We start from the raw sequence: 23,454 nt of genomic DNA, 5'->3' as shown, positions 1-23,454 counted from the left end.
GCATCTATTCTAAGCATGTTGATAAAGGTTTCATGAATTATAAATGTCGGGAACTAGTCAAACTTTATTTGGTCAAAATTGGTAACAGAGAAAACTGTGGTCGCACTGCGGTTGACCGTGGTGGTGACCGTGCAACTTGTTTTCGCAAAACTGTGTTGCAATTCAGTTTGGGTTTTCACGGTTGACTATGCGGTCGACCGTACCTCGATCGTGTGTTTAGCTGAAGTTTTAATTTCATTCTTTAACCTATGTTTGACTTGGTCGTTTGCAAGATAAAGTATGGATTAGTGACCTTGCGTGTTTTATGTTAAGATGTCAGTCATCACTTATGGATACGTATGTGTCATCATCAAAACATATTCTTTGGTTAATCACACTTTAGTTAATCATACTTAAGTTTATCGTTTAGTGCATTAATCCACATTCAACCAACAGCCTGAAGTGAATTCGTTGTGATTTGGGTATATGACCAACGATGAGAAGGGACATGTGTTTCGTGGAATGGTAACTCCGCAGGATGTTATCATCCTGGCGGTGAGAATATGGAGCTGTATCCTAAGTGGGGGAGTTTTTACTGTCATATGAGGAAGCTCCGGTGGTGTTAGATCAAGTGAAGTGTAAGACTTCTTATGTAAGGTGGTCGTGTAGCACTAAAGTGCGGTATGAGACCAAGTGCGAAGTTGGAGATCACGGAGGTGATAGAATGAAGTTTTGTTGCAGGTGCTCTCATAATGTAAAATCTGGGTTGCTATGAAACTCGAATAGTACTATTGAGTAAGTACAAGTTAGATATTGTGGTGGTTGATGTATTTTACCCTGTCAGGAAACGTGATCGTGGAAATTGTCAAGAGGATTATTCCACTTGGCGGACGATTGTGAGGCAGAAGTGTCAGTATTGATTATCTCAAGTAGAGACACACGATTGTTGTTTGTTTGCGAGAGTGTGTTCCCTAGTGATGTGACCCGTTAGTTGCATTGAAGTGTCGAGGTCATCCTTAACGGACGGTCTAGGTAGGAAGATTCACCCGGTGTTGGTGGATATTTTGTGGGTCGCGTGATGAATTGCAAATTGTTATGACGGTAATTCGTGGTTGACGGGATTCTGGTATACGAATAGTGTCATGATAGTACTAGGAAGCTGTATTGTATGAATATGTTGTAAGGTTTAGGGGAGAAACCATGTGCTGAGTGTTGATGTTTCGACTAACTCATGGTGTATTATTGTCGTCCTGGATTAATCCAGTGACGGATAGTCGTGTGCGGATCGATCGGTGGGAAAGTGGTGCTTCTAAAGTGTTTCTTTTGGGGTTACCAAAATTTGTTCGTTGAAGAATGACCCGGGTATGGAGCCGGAGGAAGTTGGTTCTTGGTCTAGAAAATATTCATGAATGACCGGTTGAGTAGTACGTTTAGGATCCGATGGAGTATGGAGTTTTAAGGAAGCATGAATCCTTCTCAATTCGGATTAATGCAAGTCATGGTTCACGACGCACTGTATTTAGTAGATCGCGTTGGGTGATGTAGTTATTGATGTAGCTTGTTGCGAGTTGTAGCCGAGAGGACTTGAAGAGATATGTGGTGTTTTTCGTATTTTCCTAAGCGGGAATTCTGGACTTCGAGTGTAAGAGATATCGCTTGTTGCGGTAGTGCACGCTAGTGATTATTAGCGTGTGGTGAGATCTTCGGATTTGCAGAAGATGTTATGGATGTCGGGCTTGGTTGTGTTTCGTAGGATCGTGAGGCGTGACGACAATGGTTGTCGGTAAATTGTTCTACTTTTAGGACGATTGTGAAGTGTATGGTACGAGTTTGGAGACTCGGCGTAGGAGCAAACAGTGGCGGTTATTTTGTCTCGTGGGTTGATTACCCGATATCATTAAAAATGACAGAATGATAAGGCCATTGGAAGTGTGAGTACGGTTGTTGTATTATGATGCGTTAGTGCACAAAGCGAGAATTCGGATGCATGATTACTACATGTGTGACTCCGCGTAGGAAGCGGAAATGTTCAAGGGAGAAGTGCTTAACTTCTAGTGTAGGTGCGGATCATGAGGACGTGATCCAATTTAAGTGGGGGAGAGTTGTAACACCCCGTATTTCAGTTACGCGTTATTTTGGACGTCATTCGAATTACGAGGCATGTAAGCGTATATTTGGATCCCAAATAAAGTTTGAGTTAATGTTCTAAAACCTTACCATTGGATAGTAAATCTCATTACGTTTCCAACGATATTTGATTCATCAAAAACGGAGTTACGGTTTGAAAGTTACGACCAAAACAAGTTCAGAAAATTGATCCAGTTGATTTGGACGCCGTCCAACCTTTTTGGACGCCGTCCAAATGGCCTGACAGGCCAGCTGTTGGAATTTTAATGAATTTAAAAGGGGTATTTGTGTCTTTTCACTTGGGGGTCAGTTTTGAGCCTCTAAAACTGATCCAATCTCATTTGTGGATCACATTTTCACCCACCAACACTCTCATCTTCAAACCCTAGAATGAGGAAGTGTTTTTAGTGAGAGAAAGCTCCGTTTGGAGAAGAGGAAGAGTGAATCGGGTCAAAGCTCGAGTATTAAAGTTGTTCATCTCGTCAATGGCAACATTTTGGTGGTATTGGTAAGTCTTAACTCCGAAATTTATGTTGTTGATTTGATATTCAAGTTAAGGTTTGAGCTTGTTTAGTTGTGAAACTCGTTTAGATGACGAAGTGGGTTTATTGTGACTTGTTATTTTTGATACTTGGCGGGTATTAGGTTGGTTGACGTTTTGGCCATGATTAGGCTTTGATTTTGGGTGTAATCACTTAGTTTAGTGGTTATGGAAGTATTGAAACACATTTGGATTTATTTGGTTGACTAATTTTGAAATGGTTCAAAATTAGGGTTTATGTGTCAAATTGCGTAAGATAAGTGTTTAACACTTGTGATTTGGTTTAATTGGTGTATTAGGGCCATTTTCACTTGTGTTAGTGATTATTGGTTAGTTTGGACATTTTTGGGGACTTATGTCATAATGGGTTAATTGAATTGGGTCGAATTTGGTAATGACACTAATTTTGGATTATACGGATGTTAAAGGTTTTTGTTAAGTGTTAAATGACGTTTTTGAATGGGTCAGAATTACCACCCGTAGTGGTAATTGGTGAAGTCCACTTTAGGTGACTAAATGGGCGGTTTGTGAAGGTAAGTAGAAACACTTGGTTAAGGGTGTTGGAGTTGAATTCTCTCTTAGAGAATGTATGTTGATTGTTTGTATATCTATATGCGTATTATAGGTAAAAGATTTGCTCGGTTGCGTTTGAAGGCGATTTACATACATGATTTGTGCGGGCGTTTCGAGGTGAGTGGGATATTTATGCATGTATGTATATAGTATATTTATTTATATGCTATGGTATGACCCACGGAGCTGGGAGTGCCATAGTGCGTGCGAGTGTGCTATGATGTGAACCACGGAGCCGGTAGCATCATGGTGCACGTGTTGTGATGTGAACCACAGAGCCGGTAGCATCAAAGTGTGAATCACGGAGCCGGTAGCACTATAAAATTAGGTGTGAACGACGGAGCCGGTAGCATCGAAGTGTGAACCACGGAGCCGGTAGCACTATAAAAGAGTATGACTCGAATGTGTAGTGACGTGAACCACGGAGCCGGTAGTGTCATAGCATTACGTATGGTGTGAACCACGGAGCCGGTAGCGCCATGACTTGTGTATGGTTAACCATATGGTTTGTGTATGTGTTGTAGTGTAGCATATTATATTGTTTGAGTATATGCTATTGATTATGCTAGCTTGCGATATAGGAGGTTATTAGCTTTATACTTGAGATGGTTGCTAATTATATTGCTAGCATGTATGCGGTATGTGTGTAAGTGATTGCAAGTAGGTATATTATATATGTGTATGTATAACTATTGCACTCACTAAGCTTTATGCTTACCCCTATCGTTGTTTGCCTTTTTACATGTATACAGTGATTTGTGAAGCTAGCTAGTTGTTAGACTAGATGCGTAGGAGCGTTTGGGCTCGATGGGGTAGCTTTTGGATGTTTGAACGCGGATTGGGGATTTGGTAGTCCTCGGGATTATGCTCTTGGTATTGGGTTGGGTTATTGAGTCTTAACCTGTATTTATGGCGTAAACACTTTTATTTAACGTTTTATTGATGTAAAACTTGAGTTGTTAGTACAAAACGTTTGGTTGTGGATTTGAAGTGTTAAAGCTTGTTTTGAAATGGAATGGGACTGATCAGGTGTGTTGGACGCCGTCCAAGCTTCTTGGACGCCGTCCAGTATAACGTGGGTTGGGTGTTTTCTGTCTCAGAACATTTTAGTGTTACTGGACGCCGTCCTGATTGTTGGACGCCGTCCTGCTCTTTGTAACTGGACGCCGTCCAGATGGTCTGTTTAAAAAAAAAAAAATTAAGTCGTGTTTTTGGTAAAACGAAGTTGGGTCGTTATAAGAATAAACATATGAATGAAAAATATTTATCCTAAATCTTTATATTTACTAATTTTAGTTTGGGGAAATTGAACAAAAATATAAAATAAAAATCACAAATTCCAAAATAAATGGAATACCATTTTTTTTCTCTATAAAAGACTTTAATTTCAATTTGTGTTTAAAGGTTTGTTTACTTTTCATTTAATAAGGTGTTTATGTACGACTTTTAATTCAATAAGTAAATTTGTTATTTCTTTATCACTTAATCTGAAAAATAATCTATTGTAACAGACATAAATTCATAGTAAAATTCCTAAATATGAAAATAACACTTAATACAAAAAAAAAATACAAAATAAAAGTAAACAGGCCTTTAAAAGGTCTATGATTTAAAAATAGCTGTAATTGATGTATACATTTACATGATATGATGATAATTTTTTTATTGGTGATATTCATCTGCATATCATTATTTTGCATTTTTTAATGAGCATATGGCTCGAAAAAGTAAATATGTTTCTCAATTTGATAATAAAGATAATGTGAGTTTTTCTAATGCCCGAAAAAGCTTACGATTTATACTTTGGCACCGAAAAAGACTACGATTTTAAAAAGTGTGAAATTAGGGTAGCAACGTTAAATCCATTAACGATCGTTAGTCAAAAATACACGGTTGGTCCCTGAAGTTTGGTAAATAATTGCACCAAACGTCCTCTTTATCATTTTTATCATTAATCACCTTCATCATTTCAAAACACCAGAGTTTTTTTTTTTTTTTTTTTTTATCATTTTCATCCTTTCAAGCAGATTGTAGCCGATCAATACTTCAACTTTTTCAGATTCCGGCAGAAGCTAGGTGGCGGTAGGTGGTGGTCATGGAAAACTGCTCAAATATCGACCAAAATACAAAAAAAACTTGCAGATAGCAGCACTTGATAACGATAAACACTTCTCCAATCTTAGTTTTCCCCAAAACATTTCAAATCAAGCAAAAACAACCGATTTCTGTGAGGATTTTTCGAAAACATGAAAAATTAATAACTCGATAAATAAGAAGAATTAGGGTCTGAATTTTGAGGATATTATCACTAAATGATTTCCAACATTTTCGAATTTTTATATTTCTTAATTCGATCTGGGTCTTCAAAATCTCAAAAAAGCCAACAAAAGTAAAAAACGGATTTTGCTAATTCGTGTTTAGATATGTTGCTCTGCTGCTCGATTGTTGATCAAAGAGTGTCGTGCAGGTTTAATTTGATTTCGATTTGGTTCTAATTTGATTATCGTTATGATTTTTGTTGAGGTTTGAATTAGGGTTCATGTGTTTCACTTTGATGAAGGTGAATAAATGTAAAATGAAGGTTAACAAAGATAAATTAAATGTGTTTCACTTTTGATAAATATTACTGTTATCTTGATGAAGGTGAAATGAAGGTTAAAAAGAAATGAAGGTTTAAGATTTTGATGATGGTGATGTACTGATGATACATTTTTTACTAAACTTCGTGGACCAACCGTGTATTTTTGACTAACAATCGTTAATGAATTTGCGATGCTACCCCCAATTTCACAATTTTTCAAATCCTAGTCCTTTATGTGTCAAACTAAAAATCGTAATCCTTTTCGGGCTTTAAAAAATACATGTTACTTTTATTGTCAATTTTAGTAATTTATTTTACCTTTTCCGGTCATTTGCATTTATTAATATCATGTCATTTTCTTATGTATGTTTTTATATTTATTTTACAAAAACAAGGTCTGTTCAACCTTCATAGGATGTGTATATCTTTTATATCCATCTTTTAACTGATCTGTTCATCAAAGATCTGTTCAAGGTTTAAGGTTCAAAGTCTAAGACCTGTTCAGCCTTCAAGCTTCAACCTTCATAGTTGAACTTTTACTTCAGTATTCTGAATCTGCCATCATTGACAGTTAATACCTCAAACTTTTAAAAGTATCACCAAATCTCACATATTACCACAGGTAGGACCTCTAATTCATAAATCATATTGAGATTGTGATCGTATATGTGAAAAAAGAGATACAAAATGTGGAAGTATTATAATTTGCAAATGATTAGAAAATGTTTAGAGAAAATAGGTTTCATAACTTCATACCTCCCATCACAAAATAAGTCTTGAGCACCAAATGTACATCCATTTTCAATTTAAGCATTATTTGAGACTATATAACTGTGTGAGTTGATTTATAATGATATTTAAATTTAAATATGTTTGACAAGTGGAGAGTTAATTTGAGATAAATATACACAGTAAGATGAATATTTTTTGACACGGAAGGTAATAGTTTAGCGATAGGGACATCAAGTAAACTAACAAATACAACACCATCACTCATAATATTAGAGCAGCTTATAAAACGGAGTTAATTATGTAATTTGGCTTTTATTTCTTGGAATTGAATTGAACTAGCTTAAAAAATGTGATATTGCTATGTATTTATACGGGCAATATTGGCAATTGGACATCATAATATTTTCACCATACATGATAAACAACAGGTTGTACGTAAATTAAACTAACAGGGGACATCAAACTAAACATATGGCACGACCTGATCAGCAGCCTGAGTCTCAAAACGATGTTCCACCTCATGCTCAAACTCAAATTCAGCTTTCTGAGACTCAAACGGATGATCATAGTCAGGTTGTAATTCTCAATCACACCGAGTCCCAAACAACGTCTCATGATCAGACTCGTATAAGTAGAGCGCAAGTGTTGGCGATTGTGTCGTTAACTATCAGAGTAGCTACTTGGCTTTGCCTATTGGCGTCACTTATAATTCTGGCTTCCAACACTTCTACAATTAACGCAAACGCCAAACTTGAGTTCAACAGTATCTATGCTTATCGGTATCTCTCCTTCTTAAATGTTTAGTGTAATATTTAAGAATTTGAGTCTGATTGTCAGGGGCGGATTTTGATGCGTGCAAAGTGTGCAATCGCACAGGACCCACAACCTAAAAGGTCCCAAAAATATAACCCAACATTATATTATATAGTTCATTTATTTATAAAGTTTTAAAAATATTACAGTACATATTTTTCAGTATTATTGAACTTATTCTTATATATATGAAAAAATTTCGTATATAAAAGGACATCGTTTTGCATATTGAACAGGGCTCTTAAAATTAATGGGACGACGCTGCTGATTGTGTATTTATTTTTCGGCAGGTACATGATGTCCGCAATTGTGATAGGTTTTGCATACACGAGTGTTCAAGTCCTCTTTGAAATCTATCAAGTAACCATTGGCAAGAATATTGTAACCAACATTCATTTTCCAAAAATCATCTTTTATGGCGACAAGGTTTCTTTTCCTTTCCTTCTCAGCATATTACTATTTTACTATTTACTATTAACTATGAATAAAAATATATTTTAATTGTTATTATTGTATCATTTACACGACGACTTCTTTTGCAGTTTTTATTGTGTATGCTAGCTACTGGTGTTGGTGCAGCTTTTGGTGCAACGTTAGATTTGAAGAAAAATATTGACGCTCTTGATGATGCTCTAGCACCTCTAGGTTTTAGAAGTCTTTCTCGACTTCGAACGAAGCTTGATAACTTCTACAATATGGCTTATGTTTCAGCTGGATTCCTTCTTATTGCATTCTTATGCTCAATAGTTTCTTCCATTCTATCTTCATTGGCCCTTCTGAAGAGATGATCATCTAGGAGGTGGTTTCTGGCTCCATTTGTTACAGAAATTAAATAAACAGTTTCTCATGTATGATTACTTCGCTTACAACTTGTATATGTTTGTGTATATACCTATGAGTTTCTCGACCTTGAGTTGAGAAACAACATCCCTTTGTTCTTTGTATAGATGAATGCTTGTCTACATTTCAGCTTGTAATATCAGGATTGGCATTTTATATATATATATATATATATATATATATATATATATATATATATATATATATATATATATATATATATATATATATATATATATATGGTTATCATCAAGAGGAAAGCACTTTTTTGGGGGAAGTAAAATTTTTTTTGTTTTTTTGAATTTTTTTTCAAACTTCAAAATCACATGAAAATATGAACATTTAAAAAAGACACTTTGTGGCGAATATTATTATTTTGGCGGGAAATCGCTCGAAGAAATAAATGATGACATTCATCATGAGTAATGTTTTAATTAGAGTGTATTTGCATCGTTTTGTTTTCATCTTGTGTGAAGTGTTTTTTCGAAATTTAGCCCAATTTAGAGTTTAGGGTTTAGGGTTTAGTGTTTTGGGTTTAGTCCCTAAACGCAAAACCCTAAACCCTCAACTCTAAACCGTTCGTGTTAAAAATGCAATCTAAACCCTAAATTCTAAATCATAAGCCCTAATTTCCAAACCCGAACCCTAATTTCTAAACCCTAATAGCTAAACCCTAACTTTTAACCCCCTAATTTCTAATCTCTAATTTCCAACCGTTTAAAAAAAATCAGAAGCAAAACATTCAGTGCATTGAATGTTATCATTTATTTCTTTTTGTGTTTTCCCGCCATAATAATAATATTTATCACAAAATGTCTTTTTTAAATATTCATATTTTCATGTAATCTTAATGTTTGAAGAAAAAAAAATTTAAAAAGAAAAAAATTACTTCTCCCAACTTCTCCAAAAAAAAGTGCTTCCCTTTTGATTAAAACACTATGTGTGTGTGTGTGTGTGTGTGTGTCATATATTTGATCAGATATGACGTTTTTATAAAAATTCAATTAGAAATACATCGAACATCCACAATTAAAATAACTAAATATATGGATTTTCGTTATATCGACGTATAATGTAATTAAATGACCAATTCTAATTGAAACCCTAATTTCATAATTGTAAGAACTAAAAGAAGGGATTTTTTTGCAAATTCGACGTAATTAATAACTTGGAAATACAACGTAAATGGAGATTTTACCTTGCTTTCGTGATTAAATCTGAATCGAGAAGTCAATACAGATCTCTGATATATAATGAAAGTATCTTAAAATCTCTTTATCTCTCTGTAGTCACTGTCACTGCCTCAATGGTATCCTCACACCTTGTGTGTGGGGCTTGGGGTTTAGGTCATGAGTTCGAGCATGTCCATTTTATTAATCAATCTTCTTGAAAGTTGGAGCTCCAGATTGACTCAGGGGTTTTTTTCTCCCAGATTCATTCAGGATTCAAACCCGGTCCGTCTGCCCCTCGGTATGATTTAAGGATCGGGTTCCTGCAATGTGATTCGAGTTTCCTCCCGAAAGTGCGTGCGTGGGTGGCAAATGAGAGTATTCGATGTCGACTACTTGCCTTACTACAATAATACTTTTTTTGAAAAGCAATGTCCCAAAATATAGCTAGTGAAGATTGAACGTGAGTTTTATAGATTCTCAAGCATTCAACCACTAGATTACCTTAATTCCTAATACTAGCATAATTAATTAAACAAATGACTAATGGACTCACTACTAGAAAAACATTTATTCGCGACGACGCCTTTCCGGACGACATATGTCGTCTCGGAAAGTCGATTATACGACAAAAAAAAGTTGCTTTTCTGCCTCACTTTTTCCTGAAATGTTGACCAACTTTCTCGGACGACCAAATGTCGTCTCCATGTGTCGTCCAAAAATGTCGTCCACAATCGTCAGAGTTGAAAGGCAAAGTGGGTCCCACAATCGTTCGAGAAAAATCCACATGTCGTCCAAAAAAACCTTCTGGGACGAACCTTTCCGAACGACTTTGTGAGGATGATTTGTCATTCGGGAAGATCTTTCGGGACGACAAGGCGTCCGGAAATGGCCGAAAAAATCGTCCGGGAATGGTGGTTTTGTAGTAGTGACTAACGACTAATGGCTAACAAACTAATCAACTAAAGGACTAACAGACTAGTCCGTTAATTAATTAGTTAGCTATTTGTTAATAGGGATGGCATTGATAACAATACCGACTGAACCACATAGTACCGATGCATAAAAAGATCAAACCCTTTCCTGTATTGAACCGGTACAAGTTTTTCGGTACCAATAGTACTCGGTATTATTGAGTATTGCTACTGCTTACAAATGCTTATGACCTTTTATAAAACATTGATATCCAGTTTCGGAGAAGACATTCGTTAATCACATGATCAACGACCTTCTCGAAAGATTTGACAATACTGCATACATTCAAGCGTGTTCTATGTTTCGGCCGACAAAAGGTTGAATAACCATAGGGCACTCGGTAACTGCTCACAACGACAACTCATCAAATCCAACTATTTTGTATTCCGGAGTGCATAACCCAGGTAACCGCAATAATCGCACCAATAGCCATAACCTTAATAATTTTAATTCTAATAACATTCATGTCTAACAATCGGAATGATAGTAGTAATCTCAAGAATAATTGAAGCAACGAAATGACGGGAATTATCAAGAATGGCGTGGGGGAGCAAATTACGGAGGTGGTGAGAATTTTATGGTCGGATATTGATATCCACCACCGGGTTGGGCTTGGCATCAAGTGGGATGGTAGCAGCAAGACAAAAACGACCCAAATTACTGGCCCAAAAACCGTAGAGCCCAAGAGCAATAAAAAAGCAGCAAAGGGGTTGGGCCTGGGCCAAGTCATAATGCTCTATTTTTTTGGTGAACATCGGTGAGCAAAGTCAAATATTTTCCACGATGTCTCTTGGGGCTTGGTTTCTGCCTCATAAGCCCATTCTCAACCATGACATCATTCCTCACTGTCACATCAGCGCCACATCAGCTTTCTCTCTTCACTTCCTCCCATAACATTCTCATGACACACCACTACCAACCATGACATACTCACTCCTCATTACATACCTCGCAAAATTAATTATATAAAAATATGGTACAAGTTTATTATCTAGGAGTACAAATATATAATGTAGAATTAAATGAAAGAGAAACATTTCGTGCTCAAAGATGCTATCTGAAGAAAAGTTTGAGGGTGAAACTGGTGAGGGCAAGTGAGGGCTAAGTGAATGGCAATGACGCCCTCGGTAAATTGTTTTGAAGGAAGGTAAGGGCTTGATCCATTAGGAGTGGTAGAGTAGTGATGCAACGTCACTCCCTCAAGCTTTTAATGCTTGTACGCTTCAAGATCTAGCTGATGGCAGTTGGTATATGAACACCGGGGTTATTGCTCACCTTGCCTCGGACTTAGGTAAAAATGACTCTAATTTGAATAAAAAACAATGTTTCATCAATAATTGTAGTAATTGTTGATGGATATTACATTCTCGTTTACCAAACCGGACTCACAATCCTGCCTAATATATAACAACTTTTTCCTATCAAATAATTCAACAGATATAATCAATCTCCAATTAAATTTGATGAATATGATTTTATGTGAAGGATGCTTGGACCCGACGAACCATCATTCAATGTGACAGAGATTACCTTTACAATGTTACTTATGTCAGGAATTCATGTAACTCAAACAAGACATGCAATTGATAACAATCACAGATAGCCATTAACTATAAATATATAAATATATACTCTCTTCGTCTCAATTAAGATTCATTAATGAATTGTCTAATTTGCTTGTAAATAGTAACTAATAAATTAATTGATATATTTAAAGTTAAATTTTCAAAATTAAAGGGATTAATTGAAACTTTAATGATATTTAATAGTTTTTTTTTAGAGAAATGAACAATAATTTTGGAACAAACAAAAAATAGAAAGGTAGAAAGGTTGACAGTTTTTTTTTGGACCGAGCGAGTAATATATTGTCAATTTACTCATACTATAATTTCTCTTAATATTGTTTGCACGATTATTAACGCATGCTTCCCAAATAGCCATTGTTTACATCGACACAATTATACAACCTTATAAATATGATTCGATTATCATAAGGTTCAACTATTAAATTAATTTTAATTACATCATAGAGCTTTAGACATGTTGTGGTAGGTGAAACTTTCTTTTATGCAAGAAAACAATGTCTTTGACTCGGTTATTTCTTAAATTAAGAATTTTTTCTGGAAGACATTGTTGATCTTTTTTAACTGTTGTAATTTAGATAAATTCATAGTTCTATTTTCCTTATAATTTGATGATTTCATGGATTCTGTGAGTTGATTTTGATTTGAATTCGAGTACATTGAACAATAATTTCGTCTTATAAGATATATAAGAATAAGAACGAGATTTTACAATCAATCCATGCTCAAAATTAAGATCCCATGATCATTTTAGGTCACACGAACTCGTAGTGAATCTGTTTTCGTGATGTTGTCATCCTCTCGAAGAATCACGGATTTATCCACTTGTGAAATCAATTCATCGGTCGTTTGTTGATATGAAACCTTCTGTATTATGTGCTCAAGTGCTTGAATATCATCTTTGCATATGTGCACAATTTTGGGACTTTCGGATGCCTTCGCAACCCCAAAATCCCTGCAAAGTTCAATGTATCGAGACAGAACCTCGGCCTGAGCTGCTGCTTTTTGCAAAACCGAAAATGCTATTGCAGCTTCGGTTTTACCAATGGAGTATAACCTTACGAGAACCAATGCAATGCCATTACAAATCCGGGTGTAAATATCATAGATCTCAATCACAATGCAATCCATTGCTTCAAGAACTAAAACATTCGTCATCTTTTCTCGTAGTGGTTTGATCTCTAACAACATGTCTAGCAAACACTGGAGATTTTGTAATAAACCGAGATCATTCATAAGGCGGGATTGTTTCGGTTTTTGTTTGACACCTTTTCTGAGACTTCCTTCTTTCTCGTCTTGTTGGTACATGAATTTTGATTTTTTATTGAGATACGTGTAATAAGAACGAACGAAGGCTTCATGATGACATGATTTAGGGTTCCGGTCTTTGAAATTTGACAAGTCAAATGGTAAAGATCCGATCTTTTGAATGGCGGGGACTTTGCAACTAAAGATCCCATGCAAAAGCATGAGACCTTTTAAGGCCACCGTCCAATTATGTGTTCTTTCCATTCTGGTGGAAAGGACTGATAATATTGGACGGATGTAATGGCTGGAGACACGAATCCATGCAAATATGCGTTGGGCGCTGTTGTAATCAATACGGGTGTTATTGTGGCTGGTCGCTTTTATGACTGCAGCATCAATGTCCGGGTTCCGATACGATGAACGAGGAGTCCAATTTGCGATAAAAAGACTGCTTGCGTCTTTTAACGCATCGGAAGCGCGTTTCAACATCCGTATTCGTTGCTCGCTTTCGCTTCTACCCTTGTCCCCGCCACCGCTAATCGACTCGTTCTTTCTTATATTAACTAACTAAATTCCTATATGTTTCAACATCTTTTCTGTTGCTAGTTTCTTATTATATATCAAAGGTGACCATTGTTTCCTATCTTTTAGATGATTTTGGGGTGTAGATTATTTCTGCTTGTATGTTTCTATATTTAGGAACTCCTGAAATATCCAATAGATGCTCGGGTTGTCTTACCTTTTATGACTGCAATTTTGTTCGTAACACTATTGCTCGACCAGATATTCAACCTTTATCTTAAAGCCAGCAGCTCTGAAGAGATTCGACTACCTGTGCATTTCTACATTATAGCTATTTCAGACCATAAAAGTTCCCAGCAACACTGTTTCCTTGCATAACTAAATTCGTGTTAAAATGTTTGATCAATTTTGACATTGGCCAACTTTGATCAACAGATCCGAATTCAACCAATTAACCAACGTTGACCGATTAATTGAATGAATTTTTAAAAATCGGAGCAGACTATTTTAAAAAGGAGTAATCGACAACTAATAGGGAGTAATCGGGATTTTTTACAATAAGTATTGTGTAGCAATGCAGCAAGATGACTTGTTTGGAAGAGTTTTATTAAGTGAAAGATTATTAGTTTACATATCTGCATCAAATCTGGAGACACAATAGTAGACATCAAATTACAAGTAGACAGCAAAAGGCTCATCACTCAACAATCAACATACAAAATTACAAAAAAAAGGTCACAAACCACCAAAAACCTCTGCCGCTGCTAAAGTGTCAGTTATATATCTGGCTACGTACGTACGTACTGTTCAATCTTAAAAATCTACTACTAGTAGTAGTGTAAAAACTCCTTTCATCCCTTCTTCATATATTCACAATCTTACTGCTGCTGCTCCTACTCCAATTAACACTCAAAACCTGCATTCATGTTCAACGTATTGCAGATATGAATATTGACAATTTTTAAGTAACATTAGCATGTAAATTTTGACATAGAGTATGTTCTTGTCTAATTTATCGGACAATTCAAAGACCATACCACTCACTCAAATGGGATGAGTATAAGACATGGTTTTTCACTTTTTGTACTATAAGTGGGGCTCTATTTTGTGGTATTTGTTCTGGGCCGAAAGTAACCACGCAACAAGTAACATTAAGAGTATGAATTCTCAACATTACAATATAAGAGACACAAAATATATACGCATTTTTGGTTTTACTCGATTGCAGTTGATGACTTCGCACGCACCTACATACATAATACAAGATACAGTGTTTTTGCCTAATTTAATCAAACAGAACGTGAAAAAGAGGAACAACAAAAAGAGAGAAGAAAACTAGTCGACATGAAGGCTGTTAGGGATTAATCGGTCAAATCAGGGATTAATGTACTTTGACTAAGTTTGACCTTGCCCAATTAATACCTACTTTGATGGATTAATCCCATTGTTTGACCGATTAATAACTTTGAACGATTAATCCTACTTTGACCTATTGTTCGCTGCTTTGACCATATTAATCGCTACGTTGACCGATTAATCAACGTTGAACGATGGTTTGACCAATTGTTTTAACTGATTCAAACTAATCAGATCGGACACCATTTTAATGTCGAATTCTGCAACCCTGGTTTTATCTCTAGTGGGTCAAACAAGTACTGAAGAATATGGTTTAAAAGTATCAGGGGCAACTGGCCTGAGCACATCAAATGGGTCAAAATTGAGTAAACAGAATTTTCAATGTATAAAACCTTGAAGATCATCCAAAAAAATTTCATTAAAATCAATAATATAATAACTTTTTATACCAAATTTTGAAAAACTAACTACTGATGCAATCTTTATTGGATGAAGAAAGCCAAATATGAAAAATGGAATTAGAAGTACCTGTTAATAATGTTCAAATGTTCAGTTCTGAAAGGGAGACCCAGGTTCAGAACCATATACAGAAGAATACGATGATATCGTATCCTCTTTCGGTATAGCCACAAAGTTAAGTGGTCCGGTAGTTAATCTTCTCGTTTCCTTGGAGTACCCGTTTTGACGACCCGAGTATGAACGTGGTGTCATAGACTCCATTGTTGGACTCGTAACCGAACTCCTCCGTGGTGTCGGTGTCATTGACCCGTTTCCATTTGCACGGTATCCGTTACCCGCCATTCTGAAACTACTAGCTCTCCTTGGACTAGGCTTCGATCCATAAATCGATTCTCTTTCTGTAAGCAGCAAATCTTGAAGCTTCTTTTGGTCCTGTGCATAACCAAATTGACATTAATACCCCTCTTTGATATGATCGTGTTTTGTCACAATAATATCAACGGGTTGAAAGTCAGCAACAAGTTTTCCTGGTGTTCAAATAATCAGAATACATTTCAAAAAATATTGTCGTTTCATTGTAATTAAAGTATTATTATAATATAATATCTAAAACAAAAGCAAAATGTGTATGCAGGTCAGCCTAACATGGCCAGTTTCAGCCCGTACTAAAATATAAGCATAACATGACCCGCCCATCTTGCCATTGCTTATATAAAAAACACAACACAATAACTTACCTTGAATCGCTTCTTTTCCTCCTCTTTTTGTAGTCTAGTTAGTTTATATTCCTCCAAAATTGTCACCAACCGCACCTACAGATAACGTTGATTGTTGTACAACATAGGAAAAGAAACATGAGATCAACAATTCAACATAATGAGAAAGAATTATAAAATATATATAAAAAAAACATTTAAGAAAAAACTCACCCCGTCATAAAGAAACAACTTTTTTCGATCATCTTCCCATGCAATTGTCTTGCATATTAGATTATCAACGATTACTGCAACGGATAGTTTGTCCACGGGTCAATATAGCTTTCAAATGGATTATTCATTATTATACATTAAACAATGAAGAATATATATATACCTGGAATCTTGTTAACAGTAATTCGTGCCCGTTCAGCACGTTTTAAACTAAGATGAGCTCCTCTTCCAGCACTATACCGATTTTGATCCTAAGAATCAATAAATAAAAGAAAGGTCAAAGAAAGTCAACAGCTGAAAACATTTCATAAACGCAGGAATAGAACATTACTAGGTTATAATCTTCAAGCCAATTTTCCTCCTCACACGCAGAAAGCCATCGTTCGATCCTATCCATGATTTCCTTTCGACTCAAAGCTTCAGCCTTTACTTTACTAATTTGTGCTTCAATGTTTGCTAAAAGTTCACTGGGGTCCACCAGACCTATCACAAAGAATAGATTCAGATTTCTGTTCATAGCGAACAAGTGAAGATGATTTTTTTTTTCCTTAGAAAAAAACCTACTTACCAGAATCTATCATTGCGTTAGATTTATCAATAGTAGTACTTGAATCGGGCTCGATATGAGTCTTGAAGCATATTTCTTCCAACTCAGATCTCCTCTTCATAACTAGTTCTTTCATCCGGCTCACTTTCAGTTTACTCAGCCTCTCAACTTCTTCTGAAGCCTGCCAAGATTATTATTTAGTCAAACGTATTGGGTAACGGGTCACCATAAGTCCGGTTAAAACGGGTCATCTTATAGTTATACAAATAGCTAATGTGTTGTTAACTACGATTATTACAATCATACCAGAAAGCTTTGAATACGAGGTAATGGGCACTAGATATAGATAAAGGACAACTTTCAGACATTTTAAATTTTTGACCCGTACTAAATAACCCAAATCGACCCATTCATGAGTTGATGGGTTAACTTGTCAACTCTATTTATACCTGTTGTATAATCTCCAATGAAAGAGCTGCGGTTTCCACAATATCTGCTTCTGATAATCTAGTCACCGATGTAATTCTTGAAAAATAACCCTTTTCTTCCATTGTAGAGTCCATTATTTGCCAAAGTTCAGAAAGCGATGCAGCAATATCTTTCAACTATTATTAAGAAATGAAAACACTTTTTGAATACAATAAAAGCTAAATAAGCTTAATACATACGGTTTCATTTGTTTTCAACTGTAGTTTACCTTCTGAAACCGCACATTCTTCTCTGTTTTCAACTTCAGTACAACGTTCTCGAGACCTTCCAATGTGCTATCGCTTATATTTGTTGCTTGTTCTAGACTTGTACCGTACAAGCTTGGATGCACGTCATTAATGGTTTCGCTGAAGTCTGACCCAAGAACGTTACACAACGAATGGGCCTCGTTCACGCGTGCCAAAACTTTATCGACCCGTTCTGACTGCAAATAAGATAAGATTAATTACTTATAAAGAAGTTGTAATTATTTTATAAAAAAAAAAAATGTGAATTCAATTAGTATCAGACAACTGTTATACCTTTTCCTTCTGTAGTGTACGAAGCTGAGACTGATATTCTCCAAGTTTTCTCAAAGACAAATCATGTTCTTCGATATTTAGTGAGCTAACTGAGTCAACAAGTTGACTGTATCCCGAAATTTCACTGTTGATTTTCTCAATTTGACTTTTAATTTCAGCAAATTGTTTAATTCTTTCGTCTTTCTTTACTTTCAATTCTTCAACCAACGGTGTGACCATTGAAAGTTGAGCTTTCAACGATAAAGATTTGTTTTCCACGGTTAGCTGTACAATTCAGAAATAGAATGATCATAATGCTTTGGAAGTTAAAAATTGATTGTTTGACTCTTAAAAGTCAAAATTGGACTCTGGATATTGTGTATAAATATATATCAATCAATTCACTTATACCACTGACCTTGATTTACAAACTAGTTAACTACAATGGTGGGTTAAATACATAAAAAACAATATATTTTTGAATATTCACATAAGCAGATGTATATTTAAAGTTGACTTTCAAAATGGAAGTCCAATACATAATTAGTAAAAGACAAAATATTAAAGCTATGGAGTGGTTGAAATGGTTGAAAGACTATTGAAAAGATAAAACAAACATGATTAAAATTAGGTAAAGTAGATAATGATCTAGAATCAAATTAAAATCATTACAATTAGTTTACCGGAAAATGAGTGTTAATGTCACCGAGAGCGGCGATGAGGGCGGCAAGTTCGGCTTCTTTGGCGGCAACCGCCTGATGAAGACGGACTTTAGCGGTTGCAGCCTCATCAACCTTTCTTCTATATACTTCTAAACACTCTCTCTCCAATTCAATCAACAGTCTATCTTTTTCTGCTTCATTTTCACCTATGTCCATCCATATTTGCTGCCACACATTTTTTAACAAAAAAATTTTAATAATAAAAATGGGGCATTTTTATAATTTGTTATGATACTACCAAGTCCAAAGATTATTGGCTAAACAAGCCTACTAAAACCCCACTAAACTTTATTAAATTACTGACTACATACATAATTCACATTCTTGTTAACATGTTGATAAATCCTATCAAAAGTATGATAATTTTTAAAGATTAAGTATAACTAGATGTCTCTATCTAAATTGTTCTTACACATAATTGAAAATAAGAAACAAATATGGTTGTAGCAATTAATTTTCTTATTCTAACTCAACAAAGAGCATGAAGCATGTGAACTGAATAGACAATAGAATAGTTAATAAATTAGAGAAAATGAAAAAGAAAAACAAGATAAATATAAATATAAATATAAATAAATAAATAAAAGTACAGTACAAAATAAAAATGTTGACTTGTATTAATTTCAGGGAACCCAAAATTATCCCTCAAATTCATGACTGCTATTACAAATTTCCAACGAATTTCACAGGACTTTATACCACAATACTACAATAAAAGAAAATCACTGATTTTAAGGGAAATAAATATTCCCTTTTCAAGATTTCAATTTCTTAACATGAAACCATCATCAAATTTAGTACATTTACTAATAATTTTCTACTATTTCATTAAGTTTATTAACACCCAAAAAAAAAAAAAAAAAAAAAAACTCTGAAGATTGAAAGAAATCATACCTGAAGTTCTTTTAGTAAAGTATTGCAAGTAGTGGCTGTACGGACACTACAAGGACTTCCTGCCAACATTGTTCTTTAATCACCTTTTACACCACTTTTTCTTTCTAAAAAAGACAGCTTTTATGAATATGAACACAAAAAAATTCAAGTCAAAATGAAACCCATTTCTAAAATTCAAGAAAAATTATGGGTCTTTTTCCATCTTTCTTGCTTGTTGTTGTTAATCTTTAGCAGTGACAACCCATAAAGCGCTTAACAAGATCTGAAGGTTTCTTTCAACAAACTCCACTATCTTTCCATCTTGCTTTTGCTTAAAAATTTGATCTTTGAATGAAGGTGTATTAAGCTATAATGCGCAATAAACGAACCCCAAAATAAATCCTTTACTAAAACAGTAGAAAAATTATAAAACCCAAGAAGGGGATATATGATAAGAGCAAGTAATTAGGTACTGTTAAAAGATGACTACTAAGAAACAAAATGGGCCACTAAAGATAAAAGAGAAAAAGGAAAAAAGAATCCCCTTTTCGAGAAAGCAGTGGATTAAGCTATAATGCGCACTAGACGGATCTACGCACGTTAATAGACTACGAGGGTGTTTGGTGCAAGAGCTTATGGAAGCTTACGAGATCTTAAACTTATGATAATGGAAGCTTACGAGATCTTAAACTTATGATTTTAATAAGCTCCAAGTAATAAGTTTTGTTTGGTAGACATAAAAAGTAGAGCTTATGAAAATCATAAGTTCTAGAAAAATAAGCTACTTCTAGTAGCTTATGAAAATAAGAAGTAGAGCTTGTGAACTGGAAAATAAGCTCTACTTAGTTTACCAAACACTTATAAAAAATAATAAGCTCCAGTTACCAGCTTTAAAAATAAGCTCCAGCTTCAGCTAGTTTCATCCAAACACACCCTACGGAGTTTTTTTTCATTGTTTTAATTAAGCTTTTTAATTTTTAAATGGCAATTAATTTTTTTATTTTTGATAAAAATATTAATATGTAAGCAGATCGTGACAATCTGTTGTGAAAGTAATTGGTCACAAACGATCAAAAAATATTGACATTCGCTCTGTTCGTTATAAACAATACAAACGACTACAATGACAGCGAAGCGAGAACATTGGAATTACAATTGAGAATACATAAACATAGAACCACCAAACCTAAGCCTACAAACATACACATAAACTTGACCCCGCATCTTCATCCCGCAGAAATCGCACACTCAACCCAATCGCCGAACAACCCAAGAACCTTAACCCGAGGCCTATTTACCGAAGTCAACTAAGACAACAACGCCGACAACAACATCAAGCCCACAAAATACCCAACGACGGGAAAAATGGAATTAAAGAACCAAACTCCCAGCAACCGAACAAATCCAAATGCAAAATCAAACCGTAAAGGAACCAGTCATCTTCACCAATTTTCTAAGGACATATACAAACCCCCAGATATAAATAGTCAGCAAACCTCGGTCAGCTTCAACCACCACCTGCTCCATCTTAGGTCACCGACGACCACACGTGGTCGACAAGCACAAATGGGAACAAGCATCAACCGCCAACCTTAGTTCACCACCACCCGTAATCACCATGAATCGTAACCAACTGCTAACAACCACCCAAGGCCGCCAACAACTGCTACTCACCTCCGGTAACCGCCGGCAGCAGCCCATGCACGAAAACTGTCAGATTTCAACACAAACACACGCATACTTGCAGTCACCCAAATCAACCCCGAACCCACACCAGCCCGAAGTCTGACCAAGAGGGTTGTAGAGTTCCGCCGGAACTCGTCGCCTACAACCGCGTAAGAGAAGAAAACGGAGGCCAGGAATGGAGTAAATGACCAAGAGACCAACCCAACCCCACTTGAACAGCAACAACCCAACAAACACCCAAAACACAGAACCCGTATGAAGAACACACGGGTTCGCCCGGTCGCCGTAAGTGAGGCCGGAGGTGACTAACGGGCCATAACCATCGCCGAAAAGGGGATAAGAATGGTGTACCTTTTTGAAACGGAAAGTGGTAAGGCCGAACCACCGGCGAGATGTCGATGGTCGGAAGGGAGTTCCGTGAAGAAGCTACAAAACCACACAAGATCAGATCCGGAAGAAAGGAGATGGCGGGTGGTCAAAATTAGGGCAACGAAGGAAGAAGAAGGTGTATTAAGTACGGAGAGAGAAAAAAATCGCAATTAATTGATTTATAAATTTAATCTGTCAAGCACGATCAATTAATTATTTACGTATTTAAAAAATAACAATAATTAAATAATTTAATTCTAAAAGCAAAGCAAACACCCTAAGTATCTGTGAAAATAAAAACAAAAATCATGTAATCGTATTTAATCTCAACTATTAGATAACTGAATAAAATGATAATCTCATCATTGATTTAGATATTGATGATATATTTGTTTCTCTCCTGTTTTTAAACCATTAATTAGAATGTTCAACCATTAATTTAGTAATGCAAATAAACATCACTTTGTTATTATTATTATTATATTATTAATTAAATAATAAATAATAATATTAATTAAATTATTAACCATTAGTTATGAACGAGATTAGTTATGAGCGAGGTAGGAAACCCGCATGTTATGGCGGGGGTAATATTTTTTTTTGTATGTTCCAATTAGTTGTCATAAATTAAATACAAATTAATTGTTCAATGAAACAATAAACTAAAATAATAAATAGCTAACATATCACATGCATCCAAAAAGGGTTCGAGATTTGATATACCTGTTAATTCATAACGAGTTTGTATTGTGGGCTTCCTGAAAGACGTCTCTCCCCATTTTACTCCATTTTTCCGTGATTTGATCGACTCGTCCGGGGTATGTCTATAAGTGCATTGTGCACCCTTCTTACGTTGCCCCAAAAAGAATCCCTTGATTGCGAGTATCTAATACTCGGATTTTTAGAAACGTGGATCAAACGCTCGGCTAAAAAACATTCCTCAGCGGACCACATCTGCTTTTTACACACTACATTTTTTCCTTTCTGGACGGTTCGTTCGGCTTCGGGTTCGGGGTCGGGTTGCGTTTCTTCCACACTTTTGATTGGTGTTTGTGAAGGTGTTTGGAACGAACGGTATTGCGAGGGAGTGGAACGAAACCAAGTTGTTGGTGTTGACGAAGTTGGAAAAACATATTCAAATATGTTTACGTTCGTGGGTCGTTGGGTGGTAATGTAAATTGATTAACGACCGGTAGAGATGGTAATGGATGCATAATCTTATGGATATCCACCCGACTCGATCGACCAAAATCGGATATAAATGACCTAACATCGGATCTGATGTATATGAATATGGATGATGAGATTAGTGGATCGTATATGGATGAAAATATATACTCCATGTACGAATTCAGTTTCACCTGAACTAGTTAAATATATCACTAGAATTGACATCAATTTGGGGTTTATAAACTATATATATATATATATATATATATATATATATATATATATATATATATATATATATATATATATATATATATATATATATATATATATATATATATATATATATATATATATCCTTAAGTAATTTTATTGGTTTATTTTATTAGATATATTTATCTTATTTTGAAGATTTTAATAAAATAATTTCATGTAACTAACAAAATGGTCAATGAACATATAATTAATGCTCTTAAAATTTAATAAGCCCGTTATTGACTTTTAGTAGTACAAATTACTAAAAATGTGACTTTCATTTGTATAAACGATATACAACCATCATTTTTTTATCATACAAAGTAGTGAACTACTTACAATTGTACAAAATAAAAGAAATTTATGGATATGCATCAACATCCAGTAATTCACTTAATCAGACAAATGTGGATGAA

The 23,454-nt window shown here is 35.2% G+C and overlaps 3 protein-coding genes across 3 annotated transcripts; 1 reads left to right on the top strand and 2 right to left on the bottom strand.

The window, feature by feature from the left end:
- The first annotated feature begins 7,004 nt into the window (after nucleotides 1–7,004).
- LOC139840966 (CASP-like protein 4D1) lies at nucleotides 7,005–8,134 on the top strand. Its single transcript, XM_071831207.1, has 3 exons — nucleotides 7,005–7,312; nucleotides 7,637–7,772; nucleotides 7,889–8,134. The coding sequence occupies exons 1-3, from the start codon at nucleotides 7,005–7,007 to the stop codon at nucleotides 8,132–8,134; spliced, it is 690 nt and encodes a 229-aa protein (XP_071687308.1).
- Nucleotides 8,135–12,591: 4,457 nt separating this feature from the next.
- On the bottom strand, nucleotides 12,592–13,726 carry LOC139845153 (putative clathrin assembly protein At1g25240). The gene has a single exon (XM_071835377.1). The coding sequence runs from the start codon at nucleotides 13,648–13,650 to the stop codon at nucleotides 12,664–12,666; it is 987 nt and encodes a 328-aa protein (XP_071691478.1). The 5' UTR covers nucleotides 13,651–13,726; the 3' UTR covers nucleotides 12,592–12,663.
- Nucleotides 13,727–14,233: 507 nt separating this feature from the next.
- Nucleotides 14,234–20,014, bottom strand: LOC139840095 (65-kDa microtubule-associated protein 6-like). The gene is made up of 12 exons (XM_071830318.1): nucleotides 19,580–20,014; nucleotides 18,647–18,850; nucleotides 17,985–18,248; nucleotides 17,672–17,887; nucleotides 17,424–17,579; nucleotides 16,996–17,155; nucleotides 16,759–16,910; nucleotides 16,591–16,678; nucleotides 16,428–16,501; nucleotides 16,236–16,310; nucleotides 15,568–15,930; nucleotides 14,234–14,599 (listed from the first exon to the last, which is right to left on the bottom strand). The coding sequence occupies exons 1-11, from the start codon at nucleotides 19,646–19,648 to the stop codon at nucleotides 15,589–15,591; spliced, it is 1,800 nt and encodes a 599-aa protein (XP_071686419.1). The 5' UTR covers nucleotides 19,649–20,014; the 3' UTR covers nucleotides 14,234–14,599; nucleotides 15,568–15,588.
- Between the last annotated feature and the right edge of the window lie 3,440 nt (nucleotides 20,015–23,454).

The sequence above is a fragment of the Rutidosis leptorrhynchoides genome, chromosome 4 (genome assembly GCF_046630445.1).
Source record: "Rutidosis leptorrhynchoides isolate AG116_Rl617_1_P2 chromosome 4, CSIRO_AGI_Rlap_v1, whole genome shotgun sequence".
Lineage (NCBI taxonomy): Eukaryota > Viridiplantae > Streptophyta > Magnoliopsida > Asterales > Asteraceae > Rutidosis > Rutidosis leptorrhynchoides.
This window is presented reverse-complemented; position numbering and strand designations above follow the sequence as displayed.

Bases quoted from the DNA above. Each gene is read 5' to 3' on its own strand.
- LOC139845153 (XM_071835377.1), bottom strand. From the start codon at position 13,650: ATGTTGAAACGCGCTTCCGATGCGTTAAAAGACGCAAGCAGTCTTTTT.
- LOC139840966 (XM_071831207.1), top strand. From the start codon at position 7,005: ATGGCACGACCTGATCAGCAGCCTGAGTCTCAAAACGATGTTCCACCT. The intron at 7,313-7,636 runs GTATCTCTCCTT...ATTTTTCGGCAG, and splicing joins AACAGTATCTATGCTTATCG to GTACATGATGTCCGCAATTG. The intron at 7,773-7,888 runs GTTTCTTTTCCT...CTTCTTTTGCAG, and splicing joins TCATCTTTTATGGCGACAAG to TTTTTATTGTGTATGCTAGC.
- LOC139840095 (XM_071830318.1), bottom strand. From the start codon at position 19,648: ATGTTGGCAGGAAGTCCTTGTAGTGTCCGTACAGCCACTACTTGCAAT. The intron at 16,502-16,590 runs GTATATATATAT...TATCCGTTGCAG, and splicing joins TACTGTTAACAAGATTCCAG to TAATCGTTGATAATCTAATA. The intron at 15,931-16,235 runs GTAAGTTATTGT...GGTTATGCACAG, and splicing joins AGGAAAAGAAGCGATTCAAG to GACCAAAAGAAGCTTCAAGA.